The following is a 15,311-nucleotide window of genomic DNA, read 5'->3' as shown; positions in this document are numbered from 1 at the left end:
ACATTTCTGGATTCACCCATACGTGCTACATGCCCTGCTCATCTCTTTCTATGGATAAAAAATCCTGTTCCTAATTGGTGATTATTATTTCCTTCCCCATACTACAAGTAATCTCCTATTGGTGATAGGCCAGTCTCATCTAACCTAACCCCCTGTACTCCCACAAAGTCTATTCTATATCTACTCGTAGCTAGTTATTTTGCTACTAATGTTACCCCCTCCTCTTCTATAAAGACTCGTGGCATTCCAAGTACCAAATCTCATAACCTTATTCTTTTGCTGTGGTCGCGCCAAAGAATCAATCCCATGTCGAGGCTTGTGTTGGGGTTCCGTAACAAGCTCTTTTTACTGTGGGTTGTTAGCCCTTTGCCAAACCCCCAAGCTGGAGGACCACCCCTTATCGGCTGTCCGTGACTGCTTAGTCAATATATTCGCAGCTACCATTCCCGGTGGTTCAGAGTTTCAAACGAGCGTAGAGCTCACTGATCATGCAACCACAGTAACCAATTAAGTTTTCTTACAGTCATAATAGAAGTAAATAAATTGTCAAATGTAAGAAGTTGTGGAAATATCGGCTTGACACTTTATAAAATTTATAGATATAATACAGCCGACAAAAGAGACGAGAATTAATGTAGCAGAGACAAAGTTTGAGATTTGGAAGGTGAGATTTACTTTTCTCTCGGTTGGTTTAAGAAACAAACTCGAGAATGTCCCAAATATAAATTGTTGCCTGTGCAGTGCTTCACAATTTGAGTTCGGAGAGAAATGACAACTTACTAGATGATGATCCAGATGTAACGATTCTTCTTATGAACCTATGCCTGTTGCATCACCTGTACAGCAACCTTCGGTTTGGCGTTCAGGGAGAACTGATTAACAGTGTGTTTAGGAGGCATGCTGATAAAATGTAAATAAATTTCATCATTAGTGTTCATGTATTTCACCAAATAAAATATTTATTCATTTATGTGATTTACCAAAACATTCAAAATTGAGACAATTTGTAATATCAACAATGAATACTATTAAGTTTTAAACAATAACCGATTGATGTATTTTATAGCAGTCCCATTTTCATTATGGACAAGGCGCATTTGTTTGTGAGCTTCTGATCTCAGTTGCATTATTGACTTGTAAAAAGTAATAATAATTACTCTAACCACCTGACCCACTTTAAATTTGTGCGTCATTGCCAAGTCTAGTTTTTCTCCGTGGTGTCTAAACCTAGAAAAAATATTTAATATTCTAATTGTTGCTACCATTAAATAAGATCCGGCAACAACGAGACACTCCCAGTGAAGTGACATAGAACAAAATGGCAGTTAAAGCGCGTGCCGTTTCGATTTCAATGACTTGAACAACAGTATTGACGCGATAACGAAAATCTTCTACATGCCACTTGTCTGTAATGAAATATAGTAGGTCCCTAGTCTCTACTATAATAATTATGCTTAGCTATGTCAACAATATCCAATCTTTGAGCTTTTGTATTTTTTGCTAGATCAATATCAATAAGTTGTTCACGCAACACAATTTCCGCAGATTCTACTTCTAATTTTGCCTTCATTCTTTTTAACTGAAATAATGAATTTCCTTCAAAACTGCATTCCTGCGCTTTCTTGTGTGATCTGCTAATGCTGCTGGAGTTGCCGTCGCTGTTGTTTCAACTGCAATTGAGTTGGATGGTCCAGCAGTAGAGGAGGTTACGTCCTTGGAAGGATTTGGTGCTTCCTCTGCGAACACAACTGCAATTTAAACAATATATATGTCAACTGGCTAATCATGTTGTGTAGAATTTATTCTTCCTCATTCTATCACTTGTTAGGTCTAGTTACCTATTACGGACTCTCTTCATGTAAATAAATATGATTTGACAATTTTCTTTATTAACAAATAATAGCTAATAGGCTAAGAAACAAATTAAATGTTCAAGAAAGAATGCTGAATGTAACACTGCTTACCTTTTAGTTCACTCACAATCATATCGGAGTCAACCGCTCCCGGAACTTGGACCATTGTGCGAGGGATTATTTGTGCTACAGATGGATCAATATCCTTCATATTTTTACTAGAAGATCACCTCGTGTAGCCAACATTATTTGACGTTCTTTGGTCACAACATTTTGTTGGTCGCATTTGATGTTCGTCCATAGTAGCCTATCCGTAGTTGTTTTCCAACTTCGCATAAACGAACTTCATAAATTTCTTTCTTTATGTTATAATATACACTTTTCAAAGAAAATATTGTATTAGGCTTACTTACATGTTCCACAATAAGTTACGTATCGACGAATTGAATTCTTCTGCAATCTTCTGTCTTCAAAAAACTGCATCGGTCTTCTTATTCTCTACAATCTTTGAATATTTTAGAATAATCTCCTTCAATACAATCATCTTTCTGTACATAACTAAAGTATTTTCTTTTCTTCTTTCCGTACATTACATCAATTATTTTATTGTATCCTACAGAATCTATGCATACAAATTTAGAGACAAGAGAAAATCGACTGTCTGATTTACATTGTCGTGATAATGGCCTTACAATTTCTCATACCAGTAAGTTCGACTTATTTGTATACACATAAGTTACACTTATTCAGTGAAACTTAACAAAGTACGACTTATTAGCCGACTATGAATACCGTAATCATATAAGTTAAGATTTTCCAATAAGTAGGAACTTAACAAAGTCATACTTATTGAACAAATAAGTCAGTGACTATGAATACCGGCCTAAAAGTACAATGAACAGACTTTGCTAGGCTAGCATTTTTCGCCTCGATAACTCTGTTTGAAGAGCGCTGACATGCGACGAACACGAATTGAAATCCCAGCATTGACGAAGTTGTATTTGTGGGGAACGAAGTCAATGTTGTGAGAGATTTTGTCTCAATTTCGAAAAATATACACCACCTGTGCTTGCACGACGCCAAACCGGTTTCGTGTTCCTCGCACTGAGGTAGTTTCATATTAAGGTATGGTATCTGTGCGTTTTTTTAAAGCGCTTCAGTAAAGCGCTTCATGCCTTTGCTGCAGCAAAATGAGGGTCGAAAAAAAACGTAAGTAGGTCAAATGACTGCAAAATGGTGGACAATTAATATTGGCTTCTATTTCTGCCGTAATAAATTTAACCCTAAAAGAACCAAACATGTTAAATAATTTCGAATTCTATGATAATGACATTGGATTATTATTACTAGACGATTTTGACAATAATAAACGTAGCAAAAGACCAAAACACACATTCCGCCATGATGGATCGTGCAGCAAACTCGTAAAGCGAAATTTGATTTGCTGCACGCTTGCTATAGCGCTGCTGCAGCGACGGTGAAGCAAATGTAATAAAAGAACGGTCTTGCTGCAGCGCTTTACGTCTTGCTTTAAAAAAAAAATGCACGGTATACCACCACCTACTAGTTACATTAGCCCATCAAGGAATTGATGGCTACATACGAATGTGTGGTTGAATCATATTTAGCAGTATAATCGGCACGTATCTCATTTCATAACGAACGCCAGGAGCCTACTTGGGCTGGGGATGCTCCATGTACCGCCAGATGTAAACACTTCTGTACTCGTATCGATCTCGGGCCACCTGGATGGAAGACCACACGCTAGCGCTAAGCCAGACTCGGACTACAAAGTAGAAGTGACTGACAATAGTTGAAGGAAGAATCTCCTTATAATTTATAAACATTGCAGTTCAATGGTGAGATGCATCGTGAAATAAATAACCATCAGTATTCGATGAGAAGTTTCCATTCTTACTAAACATCTCTGCTATTAACCCATTCACTTCTCTGTTTGAACTAAAGAGTAAACAGAATCACGATGACGTCAACTTTTGAGCTACTACATTCATTAAGCTAATCCATTCTTGAGAACTACTTGGCTTTGAACCAAATGCCATTCATAACACCTCAGACGGTTTCAGTAAAGTTAGACTTCTTTCGAAAGCTGTAAACTTAGTAATTGTCAGTTTCCTAACGTTCAGTTAAATTTAATTTGCTTAATGTTACGAAGATTCCACATACTTTCTGATAATAAATAGTCTTACAGTTCAGTTCATCGTGTTTCGATTAATGTGATTTGTATTTTATTACATAATGCGTTATTCAAAAGATATACGGTAATGGGAAATCGTGTAACATCCGACATTTTCTGCGCTGCATAAAAAATATTTTTATAATCCCGCAATCAAGATATTTGACTTTATTTATATATAATATACAGTTTAATTAGATTTGTGTGATATTAATCTTGCACAAATTTGTGTTTAAAAACCTGTAATTTATAGTGTAATTATTTCTAATATTGTTTTCCCTTTATGAAAATCGCATTCAGAAGTGATACAAATGTTAAATATAATAGAGCTTGCTTCAGTGCTTCCCTGAAGCATAGTAAATGTGTTCATAGAGGACACTAATATTTGAACCGTAACCCACAACATGTGGTCTGGTGCTGGTGTAGTCCAAGTACATAAAAATTAAATTCACGTTGATACTAACTTCACCTTCTCATTTGTTAGTTTATTCTACATAGCACAAAAAGTCCCGAAGAAAGTCGTTTAATTTGACTAGGACTAAGTAGCCAATAAATTAGATATATGTTTAAAACAAAGATCTAATAATTTTATAGTAAAATGCATTTCATATTCATTATTCCTATATATAAGTTAATAATAATAATAATAATAATAATAATAATAATAATAATAATAATAGTAATAATAATGATTTATTTTAACTGGCAGAGTTAAGGCCGTAAGGCCTTCTCTCCCACTGAACCAGGAAAAGTATACATACATATGTATGAACTTACAAAGAATTCAACAATTTGATTTAGATAAGAGTTACATGTATACAAGAGTTATTTACGAATTAAACAGCAAAATACTATGGACTATTAATTAAACAGTGAACTGTGTAGAGCCCTGCTGCACTCCCGGCTATGTGCATCGCCATTGAGAGAACTGATTACCAAGTGAAACACACTGTTGACGGTCACGTAGGTAGGAGTCCATCCAGCTCAAGGTATTGTCTGACAGGTGCAAAGTCTTCATCTTTGCAAGAAGCAGGTCGATATCAACAGAACTAAAGGCATTGTTGAAATCGAGAAGAGTTAGTGCCATTACTTCACTCCTATCCATAGCTTCGCGGATGTCCTCAGTCACTTTAAGTAGAGCTGTAGTAGTGCAAAGTCTTCATCTTTGCAAGAAGCAGGTCGATATCAACAGAACTAAAGGCATTGCTGAAATCGAGAAGAGTTAGTGCCGTTACTTCACTCCTATCCATAGCTTCACGGATGTCCTCAGTCACTTTAAGTAGAGCTGTAGTAGTGCTGTGCCCAGGCCTAAAACCCGATTGATAGTCATCAAGGAGTTTATGTTCGTCGAGATAGTTCGTAAGTTGTCTGTGTGCAATATGTTCTAATGCTTTTGAAAGAGTGGGAAGAATTGATATCGGTCTCTATTGGTTTACTGTAGAAAGTGTGTTAGATTTAGGTAAAGGTTTCACTAATGCCATTTTCCAGAGTGAGGGGGAGCATCCAGTCATAATATATGCATTGAATATATTGGTGACGGTCGGCAGGATCACATCTATTATTTTATACATAAGAATGATATTTATATTGTCTATACCTTGAGCTTTAGATTTCATACGTCGTAGCGTCTTCATTACGTCAGTCGGGTTAATATGTTTAAAGAAGAATTTATCCCACACAGGTTGGGGGTAAGATCTGAAAAATTCAAGAGTCTCTTGTTTATGTAATAGTTCAGGTGGAGCAGTGACGAAATGTTCATTTAGACTATTGAGTGACAAGTTGATGTTATCTACCCGAGGCAAGAGAAAGTGAATGTGAACAAAATTACGATTAAGCGTTATACACTATAAAGAAAGACAGCATGTGTCCGTAGTAATATCTTTAGCATCAGAGGTCCTGAAAAGCTATATTCGAGTTCAAATGTCAATCTATATTTTTCGGCATTACAGTATTTCCCTTTTATATTTCTGCGGCTACAAGACAAAATGTGATGTCATTTCTGGCAGTTTTCCAGGAGCGAGCATTTAAAGTTTGAGCGATCGTATAAATCATAGTAATCATGTTTCATCACAACGGATTAAAGAGAAAAGTAATAGATATATGTATGACATCTTTTACCACAATAAAGATACCATCAGGATGCATAATATCGCGAAGTCTCATTTTCGTAAAAAAAAAAAAAAATTGACATCACTTTTGTCTTGGAACACAGCTTTCGTGTAATGAGAAAAAGAAATATATATATATATATATATATATATATATATATATATATATATATATACACATACACATATATATACATACACGGGTGATTCACGAGGATTTACCGCCCCTTACGGAGCTTATTTCCGAAGATATTCTGAGCAAAAAGTGCCACATAAACATTTGTTCTAATCTAAATATTTTCAGAGTTACACTAATTTGAAATTGTTTGTAAAATAACACTATTATTTAGTTTTAATGGCAAAATAATATTACAGATAAATAATGAACTATTCAGGAGTATCATTTCTCTAATTAGCTAGTATTCTGAAGCTAAACATGTATTGTCAATTCCATAGTTGCTTCATACAGAATTTTTTTCGATTTTTAACTACAAAATTACATTTTTCTTGCACATTTATCACAACAATTGTTACAAATTACGCCACTCTTGTAAATTCTTCAAGACTGTACATTAGGATGCATAATTAAACTGTAAAGAATCAAGTTCCTAAAGTCATATTGATTTGTAACAATTTTTGTGATACGTGCGTAAGAGTGATGTAATTTTTAATTAAAAATTGAAAAACAAAATCTGTACAAAGCAACTAACAACACATTTTTAACTTCAGAACAACTAGCCAATTAAAGAAATGATACTTCTGACTAGTTCATTCTTTATTTGTAATACCCTTTTTCCTTAAAACTAAAGAAAAAAAAATCATTTTACAAACAACTTCAAATTAGTGTAACTCTGAAAATATTGAGATTAGGACAACCGTTTATGACATTTTTTGCTCAGAATGTCTCCGGAAATAAGCTCCGTAAGTGACGGTAAATCCTCGTGGATCACCCTGTATATATATATATTTTTTTCATGTGTGAAGTTTTTAAGTTTGTCATGCATCTTTCATAGAAGTCTCAAACAGTTACATATTATGTCTGTGGCTTAGAGGATCATAATAAGACTCGTCCGCATGTGTGATTCGTTGATACGAAGTAGGTACTCGATTTATGTTAGAAATACATATAATTACAAAAATGAACACAAAAAATGCGATTGGATACAACAAAATGAAGAACAGAGGGTGCAATTCAACCTCTGATAATAATACAGCGACAATAAATTTAATTACAGAATAGAAACACAAAATAAAAATTAAAAAATGACGGAAATAGGAAATGAAAAATATTTGACTGATAAAAATGCGTTGGGGGCGGGAAAGAGTGAAATGAACCTGCATATGAAATTTTAAAATTAGTGTTCAACTGCTAAATGGGATTAAGAAGTGTTTGCTTTGTAAGTGGGACGCGGGTTTTTTTTTCTATTTCGCCCGAAATTCGTAATATTATTCCTATTTTATTAACGACTATTAATTCTAATATCAATATTAGATTTAGTTTGCATGTTAAAATTAAGTTTTATTTGTACCCTAATATGTACCCGCATTTAGTGTTATAATATGTATGTATTCGCATATAAAATATACTGTATATCTGGTTCTCAACATTGTCTGCAAGTATTCACATGTTTTTAAGAGTAAGGGTATTTGTACACTTAGCGGCAAAAAGAATGGGCCGACTCTTGGTCGATAGAAATGCGAAGTTCTGTCGCGCGGTTCACTCGTGTAAACGTAACCCACTGCAAGGCATTGCTGTGGTGTCTCTTCATTGAATGTCGTCCGTCTATAATGCAGTAAACCTTACGAGCAGTGTGTGGCCAAGTGGTAGGAAGTCTGACATCCGTACCAGAGGTTGTGAGTTCGCCTCCGATACGGTAAAATTATTATTATTTTTTAATTTTAACTTTTACTTAATTTATTAGTTTAAATGTGAAATGGCATTTGTTAACTAACTTCGTTATGCCTGCCATGTAAAAATATTATTGCCCATCACCTGTGGGCTATTAATAGGTGAGACCTGACCTGTATAAACAAAAATACTTGTTTCACATCCTAAAAAACCGGACGCATATCAAACACAAATAAATAATTAAATTAACAAAAACAAACAATTTTTAATATATTAACAAAACAAGGCCTGTGGTGGGGACTAGTATGTCGTCCACAAACCGCCTGCGTCAACAACTGCCCTCATTCTGCGCGGCATGGAGTCCATAAGATTATGGAAGAGGTCTAAATTCTTGGCCATCTCGTCCCACGCATCTAGAACTCTGTCCCACAATTCCTCAGGTGTCCGAACGGGTGGTTGTTCTGCCCAATTAGAGCGTAGGATCCTTTTTTACTGCAGCCCACAAATTTTGAATCGGATTCATATCTGGTGAATTTGGAGGCCAGTCGACTGGGTCGACATCACGCCTCCTCGTAAACCATCTTTGAATCCGGTTGGCGATGTGTATCGGATGATTATCCTGCTGGAAGAAAAGTGTTCCTTCTGGATATCGTTTTCGAGCGGAAGGGATCATTACATTTGCCAAAATGTGTTCGTAGACTTCTGCCGTAAACCGCCCGTGGATGCGTTCCAGAAGTCCTGCCCCATCGTATGACATCCACCCCAACACTCGATCCTCACGCAACCCGACTTGTTAATAATTCGTCTCACGAAGCGTTCGTCGTATCGGTGGCCATTCATACAATAAACTAGGGCAGTACTATCGTTGCTATTGGAGACAATTACCTCGTCGGAGAAAATGACATTTCTCCAATCGAAGTCCTGTCGGAGAGTAGCATACGCAGAATAACCTATGCGAACCAGGGCAATGAGTTATTGTTTCTGTGCCGTCTTCAAGCGTAATGACGAGACAGAACGTTGTATTAACAGATAACAGTATTGCTTGAAAGAGAGAGGGAGGTTTATTATTTATTAGAGTTTTGGCATATTCTAAGAGATATCGCCACATAATTATAGCTTTGCGAAACACATATGGTGGCAAATTTGTAATTAAAAAAAAAGGATTGGGAGAGATTCGAACATTGAGCTACTACTATCAACGTGTTCAATAGACCAATGCCGTAACGGCTTACGCTACTGTGGCCGTTGTTATCAGTTTGTCATAATACGTGGTTTACCTGTTCATATTCGCTCCGGTTGATTTTGTATTTATCAATTTTATTATTATTTCACTCTTCAAGGGCCCTGATGTATCTAGAATCAACCCGCCATTCGATTTTATTACATATTTTAGACTCTTAAACAAAATACAGCAAATTTAAATGGTTTAATTATGTGTTACCTAATGAACTACAGCTTTGACGAGACGAGCATGCGCAATGTTATGTCTCTGGAACTTAGAAATTGTCGGCCGGCCCATTCTTTTTGCCGCTAAGTGTACATTAAAGCAAATGTACAATAAATTACTTCCTGTGTCAAAGAAAATATGGCAGAACATCACAAGGCGACTTCGTTTGTTGGTCACATGCACGCGCAGTTTGAGGAAGGTTTCATGATTGTATGTTAAGCTTTAATTACATGTACCTACTTATAGGTTGAAGTATTATTATATTCTTATATTTAAGATCCAATCTGCACTTAGCGGACTGTGTTTATTGTCACTAATTTGATCGTTTATTTCAGAAAGAGCACAAGTCAAATTTTTGTGGAAATTGATGCTTTGTTAAAAATACATTCTATTGGGGTAGCCGCATAAAGTTTAGAAAGGGCACATTCCTAACTCGACTCCATTTGTTGCTATAGAGGTTAGATAAATATGTTTATTTGAGTAAAGTCACATAACCTGGATATGTGCAGTTTCTTCACTAAACTGTTAAACTAGACTAGACGGCATTTCGGAAGGCGGTTAGCTGTTATATGCGCGATAGCATTTCTGGTATGTGACGTCACAAGCTTGTACAGTAGAACCAATCGAATCAATCTATAACAAGTAGTTCCCGAGTTCGTTTGTTCACGTGTGAGTGTTTCAATACATTTAATAAGTAAAATTAATATTTTCTGTGTGTAAGATAAATAAATGGAATAAGAGATTGTAAAAATACAAATATCGCACAAGCAGGCGAGGAAAATAGTGTTTAAAGTGTATAATTATTTTAAAAACGCTGAAGAGCAGAACGCTGCCGGCCATCTTGATGTTGGCTACAACATTGCCAACGCGCAAGAAACGACTGCAGAAGCATGTGGTATCAGCGTATTCCGAATCTCACCGGACCGGTGGACAACAGTGACGTCACGCTGCAGCGAAATAGGAACAAAACTGTTGGAAGGATCGATGGCTGTCATGGCGACTGTATAAGTTGTTGCCTGTGCTATGCTAGCAAAATTTTGCGAAATTTCCGTACTGCCATCTCGTTCAAAGAAAAGAGAGCATAAACAATTTATTTCTTGAATCAGTAGTAATAACTGGTCCGTTGACATGTTCGCTCATAAGCCATTAACATATTGTTTCTACGTTGTGCTCATTACAAACACTACATCAGAACTAAAGCAAAACACACCGCCATGACACAACAGTGCAGAATCATTCGTCTGCTAATTCCCGCCCTATACAAGAACCAATCAGATTCACTGATGGCGGCTGATGGAGACTGCCACCACCTCTGCAAGCTGATGGCACCGGTGCGACACCGGTGGAGCATCAATGACTCCATCGGTGAAATTCGGAACACCGTGATGTCATCAGATTGCTCAGCGCTGAGATTCGGAATACGCTGTATAGGATTGAGAACGTGCAAAGAATATTGTTAGTGAAGGAAAGAGGGTTTGTTTAATGTCATGCTTACAGTAATCAACAACTAAGGTCATTATTGTCTTTTGATAATTTAAATTCTCTTCCGTGCTATTTGTATTACACGTGCGAGTGAAGTAGGCCTACTATGTGGCAATGTTGTACGCTGCCTTGCTCTCTCTGTCTCTCTCGACGCAAACGCTTTAAGTCCAAAAACTATCGAAGTGCTCCGCCGGCTGCCTAGCCCCCAGGCGAGTGGACGTCAATGTGACATTGCATAGTGCCGAAATTACGTGTTGAGGACCCTATTTGCCTTATTTAAGGGTAGACAGATGTGAAATTTCAATTTTCTTAACTATTTTAGGTAGATCTCTGAAATTTTGTACAGTTGTCCTGCTGCATATAAATAGTTTCTGTACAAAGTTTCATCTCATCTGGTGTAGAAATGTATGAATTATTGACAATTTTGTAATTTTAAATTCTGTAAATTTAGTGTGTGTCTGCGTGTTTTTTTAACGTCGGGCCTGCATAAATGTGAGTTCGTCCACGCATTGACAATCACAACTTTACATCTCACTCACTCCCATTAAATCTCTAAGAGAAGAACGTAGAATTCGGTCTCTCATTAGAGACACATAACACATTTTAGCCTGCCTGCACGTTTGGAACTAGACGATAACGAAGTAAGCACTATAGATGTGCTTTCGTAGACTTTCACCAGCACACAACGCGCACGCCCGCCCACTGTACATAATATAAGGAAATGGACATGCGTAAACATTGTTCGTTGAAGTAATGAATGAACATGTCTAGATAACGCTGCTGTGTTGACGAGAAGCCACAGTCCGGTCCAGTGTTCGATTTCCGCTTGGAGAATAAAAGTTTCTCAATTTAATACTGTGTCCTCTGTCGCTTTATGTCATAGATGAGCATTTCTCTCTCGATGTGCGTACCCTGCACCTCTCCGAAACCCTTGGTTTTTCTGAATCGTCGCAAGGTAAACCAATGCTTTACCGTTTGCTTGTCCCTCAGTTGTTGGTGAGCAGTTGAATAATACTACTTCTGCTGCTACTGTTGTTGCTGCTGCTGCAGTTATTTATTTATTCTGACGAAGTTAAGGCCATCAGGTCTTCTCTTCCATTTAGCGAGATACAAAAGAAGCTAATGCAATTGGCAGTACTGGTAATACAAGTTAATAATTACCGACTAATAATATTTGAGTGGTACAGTCGGAAGCAGCGAATTTGGCAGGTGACCACGATGACATTGCCAGTAGATGAGCCAGTATTGTTTGTGCGAGATCGTACGTATTTGCTTGTTTTCCGCACAGAACCAATACGCGGTAAGTGTGAAATACCACATTCAGTATTCCCAACGTAACACACATAACAATTTCCCTCTTCTTACCGCTTAAGCGCGACATTCATTTTACTGCTTTAGGCTTTTAACATATTATTTTTAGAGACGTTTAACATAGTAATAATTATAAATTGGAAACTTACCACTGCAATTTCACCTAAATTGCAATGTTAATTATTGTTTTTAAATATTTGCAAAAATTAAGTAAAGTCTACTACTCCACGAAACTTATTGCATTCCTGATACAAGTAACATTAAGGAAGCCGTGAAAAAATCAACAAGATTCCAGATGCAGATGTTATTACTGCAATATGTTATATAAATAATATTGTTAAAATATTAAAATGAAAAATAAATCATTACATAACCTTACCGTTTGTTTTAAGTTCGCATTTATAGACTGGGGGAAAAAAAAGACAGACGTATATCACGGCCTGCTGGAGTATAGTAAACACAGAAAACATTTTATAGCAACAATGTTGAAGAAAGATATTTTGGTTTTCCGAAGTTGCCGTCATTAAACAGAAACCAAGATGGAGATTTCATTGCAACTAATTAGAAATTCGTCTTTCAGGTATGTAATAAACGATCTTCGCACAAAATAATGTACGATATACGAGCGGTATGTTTGTTTTCATGTTCTCGGAAATTAAAAAAGCTCAACTACGTTTCGCTTTTTCAATCCTTTCCTCGACCATGAAAACGTCAACATACCGCTCTTGTAATGCATATTACTATTGATCATTACTTTCTCCCACTTTCCATTCCTTAATGATCGTATTTCGTAAAACTCAGTCTTATCTATTGACTAAGGATTGACAAATCTACACATAGGGTTTAAGGAGGAGTAAGGTGACGAGTCAGTCTGTTAATTATAGAATAGTTTTTTTTATTATATACTGTAGATTGTCTTTATACTTTCATAGTAACGAGGAAAAAACTATGCAGCGGCGACTGGAATTGTCTCGAAAAATGTGTGCCGTGAACTGGTCCCTTTTCATATACATCCACACATAATAGAGTACTGTAGTTCTATAGTTCAGCTATATATGCATAGTTTTTGGAGGTTACTGTCCATTTGTTTTCGACACACAGTTGACAACCCAGTCACCATCAAAGCCTGTGATCTTAAATGTAGTCACAATCTGATTTTGAGAAAATTGTTGTATATTAATATTAATTTCTACTTTCTCGATAGTAGTGTATGGGACAAGTATAATAATAATAATAATAATAATAATAATAATAATAATAATAATAATAATAATAATACTAATAATAATAATAATAAAAATAATAAATCAGTCGTTATATTGAATTGCAGCATAAATGCACATTCGCCCCTTTGAGCATGTATTGAATACTTTTGCATAACGCGTTTGCCTACTGATCCGGAGTTGCGTTTGGGCGTGGGTTCGATTTTCGCTTAGCCAGATTACTTGGTTGGATTTTTTGCGAGCTTTTCCCCAACCTTAAGGAGACTGTCGGGTAATCAATGGCAAATCCTCGGCCTCAACTCGCCAAATACTATCTCGCTATCACCAATTCCATCGACGCTAAATAACCCAGTAATTGATACAGCGTCGTTAAATAACCAAGTAAAAAGATTGGAATGATGCCTGTATTTGATAGTCTATGTTAAAATCTTGTAGTTGTGATGAATCAATCGGACAATAAATTATGATTTTTTAATCCTGTGGCGCGTTCTTGACACAGAATTATTCAAACTAAATATAATTGTCCTTTAGTAAACGGTGTAATGCTTTTACCACATTCAGGAGTGTTTTGTATTAGAATAGGAACTGTTCTAATAGAGCGGGCATATAAATAAAATGTATTTCATTCTGTGGAACAGTAAATGATGTGATATCAACTCATGAGTGTGAAGTAAGTTAAGTTGTGTTTCAGTTGATCGTATACTTCTAATGGAAGACTGTAAACTATTATTTTAATATTAGAAAAATATTAAAATGGAGTTAATGGGAAGGTATTCATTATTGCAATATCTATTGCATATGTGAACAGATTGAATTTAGATTAGTTTGGATATAACCCATCTTCATATTTAAATCTAGTTTGTGGCTGCCACACGTTAGGTAATAAATGATGCTGTTCGTGTCAAACTGAAGATATTTTTACTTAAAAAATAACATCTTTCATGTTATGATTACAGGACTGGCAGCCTCCATTTGCTGTGGATGTGGACAAATTTAAATTTACACCAAGAATTCAGCGTCTAAATGAATTGGAGGTATGTAATTCAGTTTATTTATTAGACATCTTGTTGCGTGGTTAATTTCGCTTATAGCCTATTTATCTTCATCTGCATATTTCTAACTTCCTAGTGTGGTGTGGGAAATTCATACTTTTCTGTGACAATAGTAAAACTATTTTCACCTTGAATAATTTCGAGGGAAAAATTGTTTCGGGGGCGGGTATCGAACCCGGGACCTTTGGTTAAACGTACCAACGCTCTCCCAACTGAGCTACCCGGGAACTCTACCAGACACCGATCCAATTTTTCCCTCTATATCCACAGACCTCAAAGTGGGCTGACAACCGTCAAGCAACCAACATTGAGTGCACACTAACTGTGTGACTTACATTGTGGTTTTCTGTTACGTACAGTGACGTGTATTATGCAAATCAAGCTTTCAGGAATAACTCTCTGTAAAGTTAATTTGAATAATTTCGAGGGAAAAATTGGATCGGTGTCGGGTAGAGTTCCCGGGTAGCTCAGTTGGGAGAGCATTGGTACGTTTAACCAAAGGTCCCGGGTTCGATACCCGGCCCCGGAACAATTTTTCCCTCGAAATTATTCAAATTAACTTTACAGGGAGTTATTCCTGAAAGCTTGATTTGTATTTTCACTTTGTTAACATTTTATTCCTTTAAGATAAGTGATGTATTACCAACTGATATATTATTTTTAGAACTTTCGATTTTGTATATTTAATGACTTCATGTTTGTTGTCCGATTAGATTTATTGGTGAAATTGAACTTCGTATTTATACAAGGTATACATGATACGAACTACCAAAAAATACTGGTAGTAGAGTA

At 36.2% G+C, this 15,311-nt stretch overlaps 1 protein-coding gene across 5 annotated transcripts in view; it reads left to right on the top strand.

Moving 5' to 3' along the window:
• LOC138707486 (lysine-specific demethylase 5A-like) overlaps positions 1 to 15,311 on the top strand; it is a 121,121-nt gene that overhangs the window by 25,091 nt on the left and 80,719 nt on the right. For all 5 annotated transcript variants that reach the window (XM_069836977.1, XM_069836973.1, XM_069836976.1 and 2 more), the window contains exon 2: positions 14,424 to 14,501. In XM_069836977.1, the coding sequence (XP_069693078.1) occupies positions 14,424 to 14,501 (78 nt within the window). The remainder of the gene's footprint in view (positions 1 to 14,423; positions 14,502 to 15,311) is intronic.

This window comes from Periplaneta americana, chromosome 10 (genome assembly GCF_040183065.1).
Source record: "Periplaneta americana isolate PAMFEO1 chromosome 10, P.americana_PAMFEO1_priV1, whole genome shotgun sequence".
Classification (NCBI taxonomy): Eukaryota; Metazoa; Arthropoda; class Insecta; order Blattodea; family Blattidae; genus Periplaneta; species Periplaneta americana.
Note: the sequence above shows the minus strand (reverse complement) of the source record. Positions and strands in the feature narration are given on the sequence as shown.